At 27.0% G+C, this 13,916-nt stretch overlaps 1 protein-coding gene across 17 annotated transcripts in view; it reads right to left on the bottom strand.

Annotated features, from left to right (window-relative positions):
• The window catches only part of LOC107451625 (telomerase protein component 1), a 275,001-nt gene that overhangs the window by 100,773 nt on the left and 160,312 nt on the right, over positions 1-13,916 (bottom strand). For all 17 annotated transcript variants that reach the window (XM_021147098.3, XM_043040343.2, XM_021147105.3 and 14 more), the window contains 3 exons: positions 9,548-9,616; positions 5,286-5,444; positions 1,222-1,398 (listed from right to left, as the gene is read on the bottom strand). In XM_021147098.3, coding sequence (XP_021002757.2) covers positions 1,222-1,398; positions 5,286-5,444; positions 9,548-9,616 — 405 coding nt within the window. The remainder of the gene's footprint in view (positions 1-1,221; positions 1,399-5,285; positions 5,445-9,547; positions 9,617-13,916) is intronic.

The following is a 13,916-nucleotide window of genomic DNA, read 5'->3' as shown; positions in this document are numbered from 1 at the left end:
CAGTTTCATAGTTAATAACAGCATTCACTAAAAGTGAACAGGTAGAAATTTTCCTGGAAAAGTATCCTTCAGTATAGCCAAAACAAGATCAATTGATAGATTTATGGAATCAAATTTAATAGTTATATATTGCAGACTTAAACTTTGAATCCTGTCACTGAGTAGTTAAATACAGAAATAATTAGAGGATAAAAAGTTGTGTTTTATCCCTAATATGTAAATTTGCTGAGTGTGTTCCAGCCCAAAGTGAGCTTAAGTCATCATTTCTTGCTACTACATTAACATCAAATTTCAAAGTCATGCCACATGTACACCAGGCATATGTAGATTTTAATTTAGAACTACTCATTAGCATGTATTTTCAGAAATATATACCTTTGTGATTCCCTATAGTAACAAGTAGATTTTGACAGCAAAATTCTAGGAAAATAAAAGTTATTTAGAAAATTTTTGAAAGACCTTAGAAACAAACGTCCACTGATAGTATTCATCTCTTAATAGTTAATGTGGAAGTAGTAAAACACAAAATTGTGGTCACTATCGGTGTTTACTTATTTAAAAAAAGTATTACTGTATGAACATACAGGTATGTTTTTATAAAAAAATTTCAGAGGATCTTCAGCTCTGACCCTCCAAAACCTTCAGAAAAAAGTTTTTTTTATTAAATAAAAGAATTATGCACATTTGTTTTACATCAAAAATATAACCTGAAAATTTCTACAAAATCAAAAATGTCTTTTAAAAATAAAAACTGGCTCAGAATGCATAAAATTATGGGCAAAAATATTTTCCTGAAGCAAGAAAGTAGTAGAAGTAGAATACAAAATTATGGTCTCTATCATTGTTCACTTATTTCACAAAAAATATTACTGCAGTACATGCATTTATGTTTTTTTTTTTTTTTTAAATTTCAGAGGATCTTCAGCTTTGACTTTCCAATAACCTTTAGAAAAAAGTTTTCTCTATTAAATAAAAAAATGCATGTTTAATAGTTTTACATCAAAAATATAACCTTAACATTTCTACAAAATCAAAATTGTCAATTGAACTTTGCCTGATTGCCAAATTTTAAAAAAAAAACTGGCTCATGATGCATAAAATTACAAGTGAAAATATTTCTCTGAAAGAAAACTCTATATGCAATAGATAGTACATAGTAAAATCAGAGAGAGTCAAAGGAACATTTTAAAAAGATTTAATTGAAAAAAAATTAGTACACACCGCTTAGTAGTACAATCAGCTTCAGTAATGCCCCATCTTAAATCAACTTCATTTATTTTTACAAACACAGACGATGCCCTTCTCCTTAGTTCAGGCATGACATACCGAACTAACATATCTCTTTCAGAATGCATATCTTTGAATGTGGATGATATAAAGATGCGTACCGAATGCCACCTTAAAATTCATAAAACACTTATAAACGAAAATATTTGGTGAAATAAAGTTGTATTTTACATTAAAAAATAGGATAAAATATCAATTACAATATGAGATTAGTCAGATAAAATATCATTTTATAAATAAAAGCCCTGATCTTTGATAGTAATAGCTAAAAAACAGTTTCAAGTCTATAAAAGAGTATTTCTTCCCAAATTAAAATTGCTTGACAAAACTAACAAGAAAATTTAACTTAAGATGTATGTAACTGAATTACAAAATACAGTATTAAAATATTAAAAGTGCAAAAAGTGGGTAAGGAAATTGAACTCCTCTCCCCTCTCAAAAATAAAATAAAAATAAACTGCACAGAGAAACAAAAAATAAGTGCAGAGAAAGTTATTTAAGATTAACCTTTCTTTTTTTGAAAAAAAAAAATATATAAATGACTCCTTATAATTCAACTCCTCCCCCCTCAAAAAAAAGAAAAGAAATATGTCCACCAAAACAAAAAGTAAGTGTAGAGAAACATATTTAAGATTAACCTTTTCTTTTGAAAAAAAAAATTATAAATGACTCCCTAGTGATGAATTTGAATACTTATTTAGAATAAAAAGTAATTACTGATTTGTATGGACAATTTCATAAAAAAGTTTTCACTTATAACTTGAAACCCTAAAAATATTATCAATAATAAACATCAATTTAATCCTTTGAGAACAGAACTCTTAGGCTAAATTCTAGCAAAATTTAATAGTTAACTACTGTTTTTGCATTGAACAATATGGGAAAAAACAGTATTTTGTACACAGTAACAGTAGTAAAGTAACTAGTAAAAACAGTAAACAGTAGTTTTGCAAACAGTAGTAAAGTAATTAGTAAAAAGTTAAGTTCAATGTTCAGAAGGTGAATGTGGCAAATTTTATAAATTAATTAAAAACTTGTTTTGCTTTTGACTTTAAGCCACATAATTTAGTAAAAATTTAAAAGAAAACAATTAACTGAATAAAAACAAATTGGATAAAATTTCCTTTAAAGATATTTTCAATTTTATTTAGCAAATTTGATATCGATATTTTTGAATTTGATATTGATTACTTTAACTTTAATTTTTAAAAATTTACCAAATCCTATAAAATAAATCAAATTAACTCATTCAAATCTTTTTTTTTCCATTTCAAACTAGTTTAGTTTAAATCATTAGTCATTGAATTATACCTTGCTTATAAATTAAGGATACTTTATGAAAGGAAACTTCATATTTTAAAGATGATTTTATGCATATTTTTGTTGAGAAACATTATTATTAATTTTGTTTATCTGGTTCTTCTTCCATTCAAAGTTCAAATCAGATTCATGTGACAAATGAAACATTTTTAGTGTTTCCATCAGGAATTTTAAGAAAACATAAGTTCAAGATTTTAAGACTACAATAAAATGCCCATTTTGCTTTTCATCTATGTGGTTGCTCTAGTAAGAAACAGAAAAAAAAACATTTAACTCTAAGATTTTGTTAATGTCATCATAACAAAACTTTCAACATTTTAAACACATCATATATGCATAGTTTTTGCATCATTATCACTGTTTGTTGATGATGCTTTACAACTTTCTACTTTCTTCATCTTTTTTCCTTTTATTTATAAATTTTATTTTATGTATTTTTTTTAGTGTAATTAAGCTTTTATTTTAATTATTAAAAGAGCTAAAGATAAAATATCAATTAAAAGCAAAATGCAACAAAAAATTTAAAAGTAAAGAACATTGCCTCAAGAATAGTAGCTCAGTAATTCTTGGTAGAAAGGCTGCACCCATGAAAAACTCATTTAAAATTTTCAAATTATCATGTCATATAAAAATACAAAAATTAATCTTTTTTTAGCTCTGTGGACAATTTATTTCCATTATTAACTAAAATTTTGTTTACACAAATGATTATTGTTCTAGTAAATAAAATTTAAAAGTTTTTCCTTTTTTGAGTAAAATTCACTGAGTTTAAAAAAGCAACAACACAAATAAAGTAGTAGTCATCAGTTAAGAACACATTAGAATAATATCTCTGGAAAAAAACGCTACTAAATTTTAGAGAGCATTAAAAGTTACTGAACAGTGCACAAAAAAAACGAATACTACCCAGAATAACTTTTGATCTAATGATTGGATTTTCACGTTCAGAGGGTCACCCTCTCTAGCCATTAGGATTGAGTCCTCAAATGTGAAAACCCAATCAGTAGATTAAAAGTTATTCAGGGTGGTCCTTTTTTTGCACTCACTGTACATCAATAGAAAATCACTAATACTTCTAATCAGGATTCGCTGATTTAAATCAAATGATTTTTTTAAAAAAATCATTCATTTAAATCAACTTTTTTTTACATCTATATATATTGATTTTAAAAGTTGAAAAACAGTGTTTCAAATTATTGATACTTTTATTATTTTCTTTTCTTAGTTTTAAAATTTATTTTAAATAAATTGCTGCGTTAATTCATTTTAATTAAAGAAATTTCTTTCTTGGTGTGTGTTAAATTCCAACACATATATAATTACATTTTTAAAAGTCTTTTAATTCTTGTGATTGAAAGTACAGATTAAAGTACACATTTAATGCTGTCTTAATATAGACTTGCATAGCTTTAGAAAGTAATTAATAGACATGAATTTTGAAAAAAATTCTTATTTAAAATTCTTAATTCTATTGTTCTTAATTAAAATTCGACCTTTTGATTGTAACAGCATGGAATTAAAATCTACATTCTATTTTATTGGTGGAAAATACGTGTTTCTAAAGCTTGAGGTTATATTAAAAAGAAATTACCCTAATATGCCAAAATAGAAAGGGAAAAAAAAGGCTAGTGAATTCAGATATTTTTTCCTGATATAGAGTCATTCTTCCTTTTCAAAGTCTATTTGAGAAAGTAGAGTTATTAACTGGAAACTGGTATTTTTTTCTCATAATATGCTTACAGTATCTTTGACATTATCAGATTTTCTATAAAGAAATTTTGTGAAAAAAAATTCCAATGAATACATAAATTTTTTTTAGCTTATCTATTTTGATATAGGATTAAAAATGAATATTTTATTATAAAAATATATAGATCAAATATTTATTTATTTTTTGATGAATGACTACATTTATAAACAAAATCTGTTGCATTTATTTTGTTACTAAAAATCAAGTGAAAATTAAAATTATGGTCTGCTAATTGAAACTTTAATTTAATAGTTAAAGAGTCTGTCCAAGACAAATTTGCTACTGCATAATGGTACCTTCACAAATTCAACTTTAGGCAAATTTCACAAAATACTTTTTTTTAAATATTATTTTTGTGTTTCATAATAAATGAATAAATCCATATTTTTGTGTTGATTTTTTAATATTATTTTGAATTTTTACAAATTGTGTCTAAATTTTTACAAAATAAATACCTAGACAGACCCCTTTCATTAAATTCTCTATTTCATCTAGTCTTCAAATTTCAATTATGCATTTGTTTCAAAATGGTTGCTATGCATTCAAAGCTATGTATTACAATGAAAAATTACATTTGTAAGTTAGAGCTTCTAAAATATTGCTTTAATATTAATTTTATTTTGAATAAACATTTATAAAGTATTTTTAATCATAATTTAAAGTCTTTACAATGTGTTTGAATAAAAATAAAAAAAATCTGATTTAAAAATTTTTTTTTTTAAAAAAATAAAAAAAATCACGAACTCTGCTTCTAATATAACATTAGGTTCCGTTACTCAATATCAAGATCATTGGTTGGTAGTAGCATGCTACAAATAGTAAAATTCCAATAGTTCATTGATAAAACAGTAGAGATAGCAGCTATGTATATGTATGTAACATTAAATATTTTGCTATTTTTTTAAACCATTTAAGCACATAAATTTACTTTGGTTCTCTTGAATAAGCAGGTATAGTATTTTCGTCAATGTCATCAGAACCAACTTTTTTCACTGGGAAAGAATTGTGAATACTTTTTAAATCATATTTTTTATCAATGTTTTCCACACAGGTGAGCTGACCATTATTAGAGCGTTCTGATATAAACCTGTAAAAAAGAATTTAATCACATGTCAAAAGTCTGAAAGTATGTTTTTCACAAATAGTTTTGATTCTAAATTTTTAAAATATATATTAACTACAACCTAATTATTAATTCAATTCTAAAACAACACCAGAATACGGAATAAGTTTTAAATACGGAAAAGTTTACTAATATACATTTCAAAATTTGAGGGAAAAAATACTATTTAGAAAATTGCATTAGAGCCCTCTGAAAAAAAATATAAATAGTTAAATTAAAATAATCATTGCTTATTTTTAAAAGTACTTAGAAAGGATATGAATTGATTAATTATTAATAAGTATAATTCGTTTGAAACTAAATTACACAGAATATTGTTGGAAAGCATTAAGTCATATTTAAGTCAGGAAAAATAATAATTTAATATCTTTATTGTCAGCATAAAATTAAATAATAGTTTTGTAAAGTTCTTGTAATCTATTATAAGTACAGTATTTGATGTTTCAAAGCAGATGATATTAATTATATACTCTTTACTTGTTATTTAGTGGCATAGCTATAGCGGGAAACAAGAAAGAGGACAGTTTCTGAATATGAGCCTGAGTTGCTTTTCTCAATAAAAACAAATACAAAAATTAAATAACAGAATGCTCTAAAATTTTTTTTTCTCTAAATACATACACTTTTTAAGTTTTAAGCAAAATGAATGACTCAAAATGGTCTAAATGAATGAAATTAGGTCTAATGAAGTTAAATTGTTTCACAAAAATTAAAACTGAGTTGCTTACATCAAATAAATAAATAAATAAAATTAAATTAAAAAATAGATAGAAAGCTTCACTGATCAATTTTAAGTTTTAATATCTGCTTAACTTTAAGTACACCTTAAAGTTAAGCAGATATTAAAACTTAATTTTAAGTTTTAAATCTGCTTAACTTTAAGTACACCTTAGTTAAGCAGATTTCACTAGGATACTGAGGTGAAATACATTATTGTAAGTTCACCTTAAAGAATATTTCGATGATTTCCATTTATATTTCAGCTTTTTTTTTTATAAAGAAAAAGCGAAATAAGTGATGGAAATAAATAAAAACAAATATAATGAAAAGAATAGTAGTGACATCTAATGCAAACAGTGTTGCACATAAAAATAATTAATTTACAATAAAAATAATTATTTTCTAAATTAAAATAGACTGTACAAATGAGACTTAGAATCTTGCTTTAAACAGAAAAAAATAATTTAATTATGTTAAATCCTACAGTTACAGTATAATTATGTATTTTGGTGTTGGACGTAAAATATCAAAAGTGAATCTTGAGAAATTTTTTTATAAATCAAAATGTGAAATGTTTCTACGCATTTGTGCAAGATAGCCTGTTTTGTTACAGTTTACTCTAATTATTATTTATTCAACGTTCCATTATTAGTGTGAATTTTTTTAAAAAAAAATAACTGTATCTATTAGAGATTTGCTTACCACAGTTAAAAATTGCAAATGATGTAGCCCTACATTTAACAGTTTGTAACTAATTGAAAACTGACATTTATAAGTTAAAAGTCATTATACCTAAATCTTAATTTTTTTTTACCTTGAAAATACCTTATTTACTTAAAAATATTAAGTTTAAAATTTTGATCACCTTGTAACCTTACCATGGAATTGCCCTACTAGAAGGTTTCTCCATTCATTTAGCAACCATGGGAGAGTTTCATGTATCATTCTAGTTTAACAGGGTCATAATGGAGCAAATTTTAATGCAAGAAAAGTACTGATAAGTTGATGGTAATTCAACAGTTTATCAATAAATTTCTGTCCAAAAAAAGACGGTATTACGGATGGTAAAATTATTTAAATTAAGAAAATCCAAGCTTTTCTTTAAAATTCCCTGATTTTTCTAGGTTTTTATCTGAATTTCCCTGCTTTTTCGAGTATAAAAAAATTTCTTGATAATTCCAGGTTTTCAAGGTTTTCCAGGTGGGTGGCCACCCTGCGATAAAAATTCTTTTGAAAGATTAAAAATTGTTGTCGTCGACTGCCATAATTTATATGTTCATAAACTTTTTATGGATTTATAAACTCACTCTGATTCGACTATCCACTAAAATAACTTTTAATGACTCAGTAATAAAAAAAATCACTATTTATTGGTAACTTGTTATTAATATACTTTTCACTAATCCATTTGTAAGAAAATGTTTATGAAATTTATGCAACCTTTAAAATATCTATTTGAAATAAACTAAAAATGGCCTCATATAAAATATAATAAAAAGAAATGACTGCCGTTATAGTAATAGATAAATCATTATTGCTATTGAGTAAGTTTTGGAAAGATTTGATTTTCCCTACCCAGACTAACATAGGCTTATAAAACTATATAAAAAAATAAATAAAAAACAATCTGCAACATAAATTTCAACAATAATAAACATTTAGATAAATTAGATGAATTAAGAAGTTATTGATCTCGCTATTAGCAAATATTTGTAGTGAAAAAGAAACTTTACTTTACTTTTCCAGAAAATCTTTTGATAACTATTTCAAACACACATTAAAGAACAAAAAATGAAAAATATTATTAGAATGATTAAATATTTCTTGTTGCTCACATAAAATTTACTAAGATCTTAGTAATTATCTAATCTTTACTAATTATCTCAGAAATTAAACATTCTTTCTTGTTTCTAAAAAAAAACTCAAAAAAATCCGCTACAATTTGGATGAAAAACTTAAATTACATTTAGGAGTATTTACTACAAAAAATATAAAGATTTATATCAACAAATTCACATTAAATTAAAAGAGCATTTGACACACAGGTTAACAAACACGTACGGAGAGAGAAAAAAAAACTAAACAGTTTGAATAACTTTTGATTTAATGATCAGATTTTAACGTAATAGGACTATCTTAATCTTACGAGGGTGTCATCTCAAATATGTTAATTTGTTAGTGCAGACAATATTTTAAGTTATGAAATCAGACATTAAAACGTATTTTCTCTGAGTAACATACCTTTTATTTGATGGATTATGATGATTATGATTCCTAACACTCTAAAATAGGGGGTAGCTGGAATTTGGAAAATATGGTCTTATTTGTATGGTATGGAGAGCAGTCAAAAGTTCAGACCCCTGAATGTTAATTTTGCTTTTTTCATATTTTGCCATAGTTTCAGAGTTGTTTTTTTTTAAAGCAAATTGAAAAAATTTTGCACACAAATACAGATTTATTAATCCAAAAATAATACCACGATTTTTTAAATATTAATTATTTTCTTTTATTTTATTTCATAATAGTGAAAATAATTTTGAATACTAAGGCATACAAATTTTTACATGGCAAAAGACAAAATTTGTATGAAATCGATTGAATAGTTCATTTTTAAATTGAATTTCAAAAATCTTACTTTTTAAAAATTTGATTTCAGAGGAAGTTACGATTTCAGAGGTTGTAGTTTTTTTTTAAATAGAAAAGGCCAAATATTGTAAAATAATGAATGATATATTGACATGGCGTTATAAAAATCTTTCAAATGCAATTTTTTTAATCTTATCTTTCACTAAAGAGTATATGAAAATAAGAAAAAAGTTTTGATAGCTTACATAAAAATTCTAAAGTGATGTTTCATTAAAAACATTTGGCTTATTTTCATAAAATTAACACGACATGACACACTACATTTAAAGAAGAAAATGGATAATAAGACGAAGAAATCGCTAGCTATTTATTTAATAAAAACAAAAAAAAGTTTGAAATGGGTTTACAATGGAATTGGTGCAAATCAAGCACACCAAGAAGTGATTACTCAACTCAGCGCCAAATTACATGTCATAATATTATATTAAATATATCAGGATTTTATTGACTCTGTACCTGATTGTTCCGCCATTGAAAATTTCCCAATTTAATTTAAGTGATCATTTTTTCATTTTAATGATCTGAAAATTAATTCGAACAAAGGTTTCAGCATAAAAAATCCTCTTACGAAAACGTTTTGTTCAAGCATAATGCCAAAACATTTAATGGTATGAGAAATGTTGAAGTTGGAAAAAAACCAGCAGGAATTTAGTCCATTACAATAATATAGTTAAATTATATTTCTTAAAAGTTTCACTTACTTAATTAACTGAGGACTGTTTCCGCACAGATAAATATCTCTTTCATCATCAGAATGTTGATTTGAAAAACTAAAAGAGGATATATATATATATTAGCTCAATAAAGAAAAAAATGATAAAAACAAAAGAAAGAAAAATGAAGAAAATTAATAAGTTTTATTTACTGCGCATAAGCTGCAAGTATATAGAAATTACAAAATAAGTTAAAAAACATAGAGAAAACATGGAAAATAATAGAGATTAAAGTAAAGAATTAAAATTATTAAAATAAAATACGTTAAAAGGTATTTAAAAAAAATTATTTAAAAAAAAATATTAAAAAGTTGGAAAACAAAATAATTAAACAATATAATCTCGCCATCAGCTCACACAATTATATCCGCAAAAAGGAGTGCATTCTAATATTGCATTAATATAGCCAAAGCAATACATCGCAATACAATAGTGTGAGGAGCACTACAAAAATTTAAATGAAAAAATAACACATTAAGTATAAAATATATGGAACAAAACATATCAAGTACCTAAAAAACAGGTAATAAACAATAATGCAATTAAAGTAATAAATAATATTATAATAAAAGTAATAAATAATATTATAATAAAAGTAATAAATAATATTATTAATTGCATTAATAGGGTTGATATTTAATTATACAATTTTAATGATTTCAAAAAATTAACATTTATTTAAAAAAAGAAAGATAATTTGTTCGGTTTGCAGATTATTAGCTATCGATTTGCCCAAATTGGATTAACACATGAGAAAAATATAAATTTAGCTAACAAAGAAGATTTTATTAGATTTAATAATAATAACAACAACTCAAATGATTTTATACAGAACTTAATTACATCCATTGTTCTGAACTTAACTTAATTACAAACATACACATTACATCCAGAACTTAATTACATTCAATCCATTGTTTTTTTTTAATCAAATTTTGAAAGAGTTTGTCAATTTATTTTTTGGATAAATAAACATTACTACATATTCTTGGAATTTTATTCATTTTAATAAAAATGGTATTTAAATAAAGGCTTTTACTTTTATTAATATTATTTACTTATTATTTTCCATCTTTTCTTAATACTTTTAACTTTATATTATATATATATATATATATATACATACTGAGGGGCCAAATTATGACCACCTGACAGTTTTATGCAAAATGAGCAATTGCGTCACACTGTTGCCACTAGAGGGCGTGATAGCTACAAAGGGGGAGTGCAAGGCAAGAGTACCATCATGTGAACTGTGTGGAGATATGGGCAAAAAACGTGACTTAACTGAGTTTGATCCCTATTCCTGCCAGATGGGAAAATTCTTGGTTTCTTATGCCACAGTGAACAAAATAATAATGATATATTTAAAAAGAAAGTGAAATAGAATAAAAATAAGTACCACAAATTGAGAAATATAATATATACATATACATTTTTTTAATAGCGGCAGGCACTGAACTTTCGTTCTTCACCATAGAAGATGCCGGAAGTGTTGCTCATTTCTCGTTAACCAGTGGGCACCTGCGAATCAAAGTCATGGAGGCGAGCAACGTCAACTACGCCACACTGCCACAAATATCCATTCATAGGGTGGGCCACATTCACTCACACAAGAAGACAACACAGAGAGAGATACATCCATGCCCAGAACAGGATTCGAACCCGCGACCATTGGCTTCGCAGTCAGACACGCTAACCACTCAGCCACCTGGCCGGCAGAAATATAATTTAACTATATGTATACATGAAGGGGAGAGAGAGGCCCCTCATTCTTCAGATACTCCCGCAGTCATTGAGAGTAGACATCTCTAGTTTGCAAACGAGCATAAGGATTGGACAGTATATGACTAAAAAAGGGTTTTGTGGTCTGATGAATTGAGGTTTCAATTACACCATGCAGATGGCAGGGTTTGGATATGGCAAAAACAGCAGGAAAGCATGGGCCCCAACTGCATTGCCACAACACTTCAAGCTGGTGGAGACAATGTTATGGTTCGGGGGACGTTTTCTTGGCATTGCATGGGTCCTTTGATTCCTGTGCAAAAACGTTTGAATGCCCAAGGGTATTTAAGGGTTATTGAATATCTAGTAAATTATGTTACGTTAATAGAGTACTCTGCCGGGGATGAATACTTTCAGCAAGACAATGCTCCTAGTCACATAGGTTGTATGGTCGTCAACTGGTTCAAAGAACATGACGGTGACTTCACCTTGCTTTGTTGGCCGGCATAATCTCCAGATCTCAACCCAATTGAGAATTTGTGGGAGATCAAAAGGGGCAAGAGATAGCTGGATTGAGTGCCATCAGATCTGATGGAACTGAAAAGTGTAGTTCATCGGATATGGGGTCAAATTCTTCCTACCACTTACCAACATCTCATAAAATCTATGCCATGAAGAATTTGAGCAGTATTACAGGTCAAATATAGAAAAATCACGAAAAATTATAAATGGATATTTAAAAGAGTGAAGCAAATAAATATCAAAAAACGTTACCATTCAATTTCATAAAATAAGTTCTGACTAAAATTTGTGCTGGGTGAAAGCATACAAATATTGGAAAACTTGAAAGGCAGAAAGTTAAAGGTAACTATTAGTAAAAATGTAAAGTTTCTATTCTTAAAAGAAATCATAATGGTCAAGTATCCATAATGTATTTTAAGATGATTTATAAAGCTTTAATACTCTTCGTTATAAAAAAATTAAGAAAATTTATTAAAATTTGTGAAATTTAAAAAAAAAACCAAAAAGTTATCAAAAATATGTTTTATTTTTTAATTAAACAATTAATATTAAACATTTGGAAAAAAATTGTTATGATTTATAAGAAAAGAATATTAAATGTATTTTATTTCCTCAAAATAATTTTTGATTCATGTGAGAAAAAGTTGCCAATCTTTTGAAAAAAAAACCTAGTTTAAAAGATATGTTAATAAACTTTCTGTCAAAAGGCAAGGCAAGTTAAATAATGTCTGAAGTAATATATTAAACCTTAAGTCATATGATTACTACTTTCTATTTAATATAAATGCAGTCAGACAAAGGCTGAGACAGTCTGGTCGGTTGGGCGCTGGGCTCATGCTCAAGAATTCGTGGGTTCGATTCCCCCCGGGCGAAGATTCCCCGCGTAGTAAATGGTGACTGACGCACGTTAAATCTGTTGAGTCGCAAAGTCCTCCATGTTCCCATAACAAATCAATACCTCTGTGGCTACTGGTCCAGGAGTTTCCTTGTCTTCTGGATTGGTTCAAAATTACAAGGCTACGAAGCTGAACATTAGTAGTCGTAAACCAAAAAAATTGGGTCAGCTGTTCAACGACGTATATAAAATATAAAATTAAATGCAGTCAGACAATAGAGTATAGTGAAATATCTGTGGACATAGTATTAAGTCAACTATAAATGATGGTTCACTATATTTAAATTCGAGCAAAGTAAATGTTTCCGTATCATAGATTTTTACACATTTATTATTTTGATTTTTGCCATTTTTCATACTTCCTTTCATTTCTGAAGAAAGTGTCTATTGAAAGCTGGAATTTCTGGGTTCCCTCTCACATATGCCCATTTCTGGAGCAATACTGATTCCAGTGACAATAAAATTTTCTATTAAAGGGATGGTTGATTGTCGAGTAATGGACATGAAAGATAAATCAATAATAAATCAATAAGGCACTATATTGAACCGAAGATCCTATACTCTGCTTCAGCTATATCAAGGCAAATCTCCAAATAAAGATCTTCTCATGGACAGTCACTAATCTGTTGTAAGGTAGCCAAAACGGCTTGACAGGAGAGAAGATTAAAGAGATATGACTTCTATATAAAGGGAAATGACTTCTTTATGATAAATATTCATTTTAAACGAGTAATACTTTTTTTCAAAAAATCATAATTGAAATGGGCTACAGGTGGCATAGAGCAGAAATCTCTACCTATGGCAACACTTTGCATGCATGCTTTCACCATTAGCATGTGGAGAGTTGTATAGAAAGAAGCATGTTAGCTTCTGTCTTGATTTTCAAATAGATTAAAAACTTTTAAGTTAGGAAACTACATGGAACTGAAAACTACATTGAACATAGTTATAAAAAAAGCGTTGAGGAAATTTTTAAATAATATTTTCGACAATTAAATATGAAAAATATAGAGAAAGGGAAAAATATCGTAGTACATTCCTATGCAACTGAGAAGTAGGACTGGGCTATAAATCGATGTATTGAGACATATCGATTTAACGCATATATCGACAAGACGATACAGTGACTTTCATTCAAGGCGATGCATCAGAAATCTGATTTAAGCTGTCGAGTAAAGACAACGAGCGCAAAACCAACTCAACCACAATCGAAATCTA

Source organism: Parasteatoda tepidariorum, chromosome X1, assembly GCF_043381705.1.
Source record: "Parasteatoda tepidariorum isolate YZ-2023 chromosome X1, CAS_Ptep_4.0, whole genome shotgun sequence".
In the NCBI taxonomy this organism is placed as follows: domain Eukaryota; kingdom Metazoa; phylum Arthropoda; class Arachnida; order Araneae; family Theridiidae; genus Parasteatoda; species Parasteatoda tepidariorum.
The sequence above is the reverse complement of the archived record's forward strand: the minus strand, read 5'-3'. Positions and strand labels throughout refer to the sequence as shown.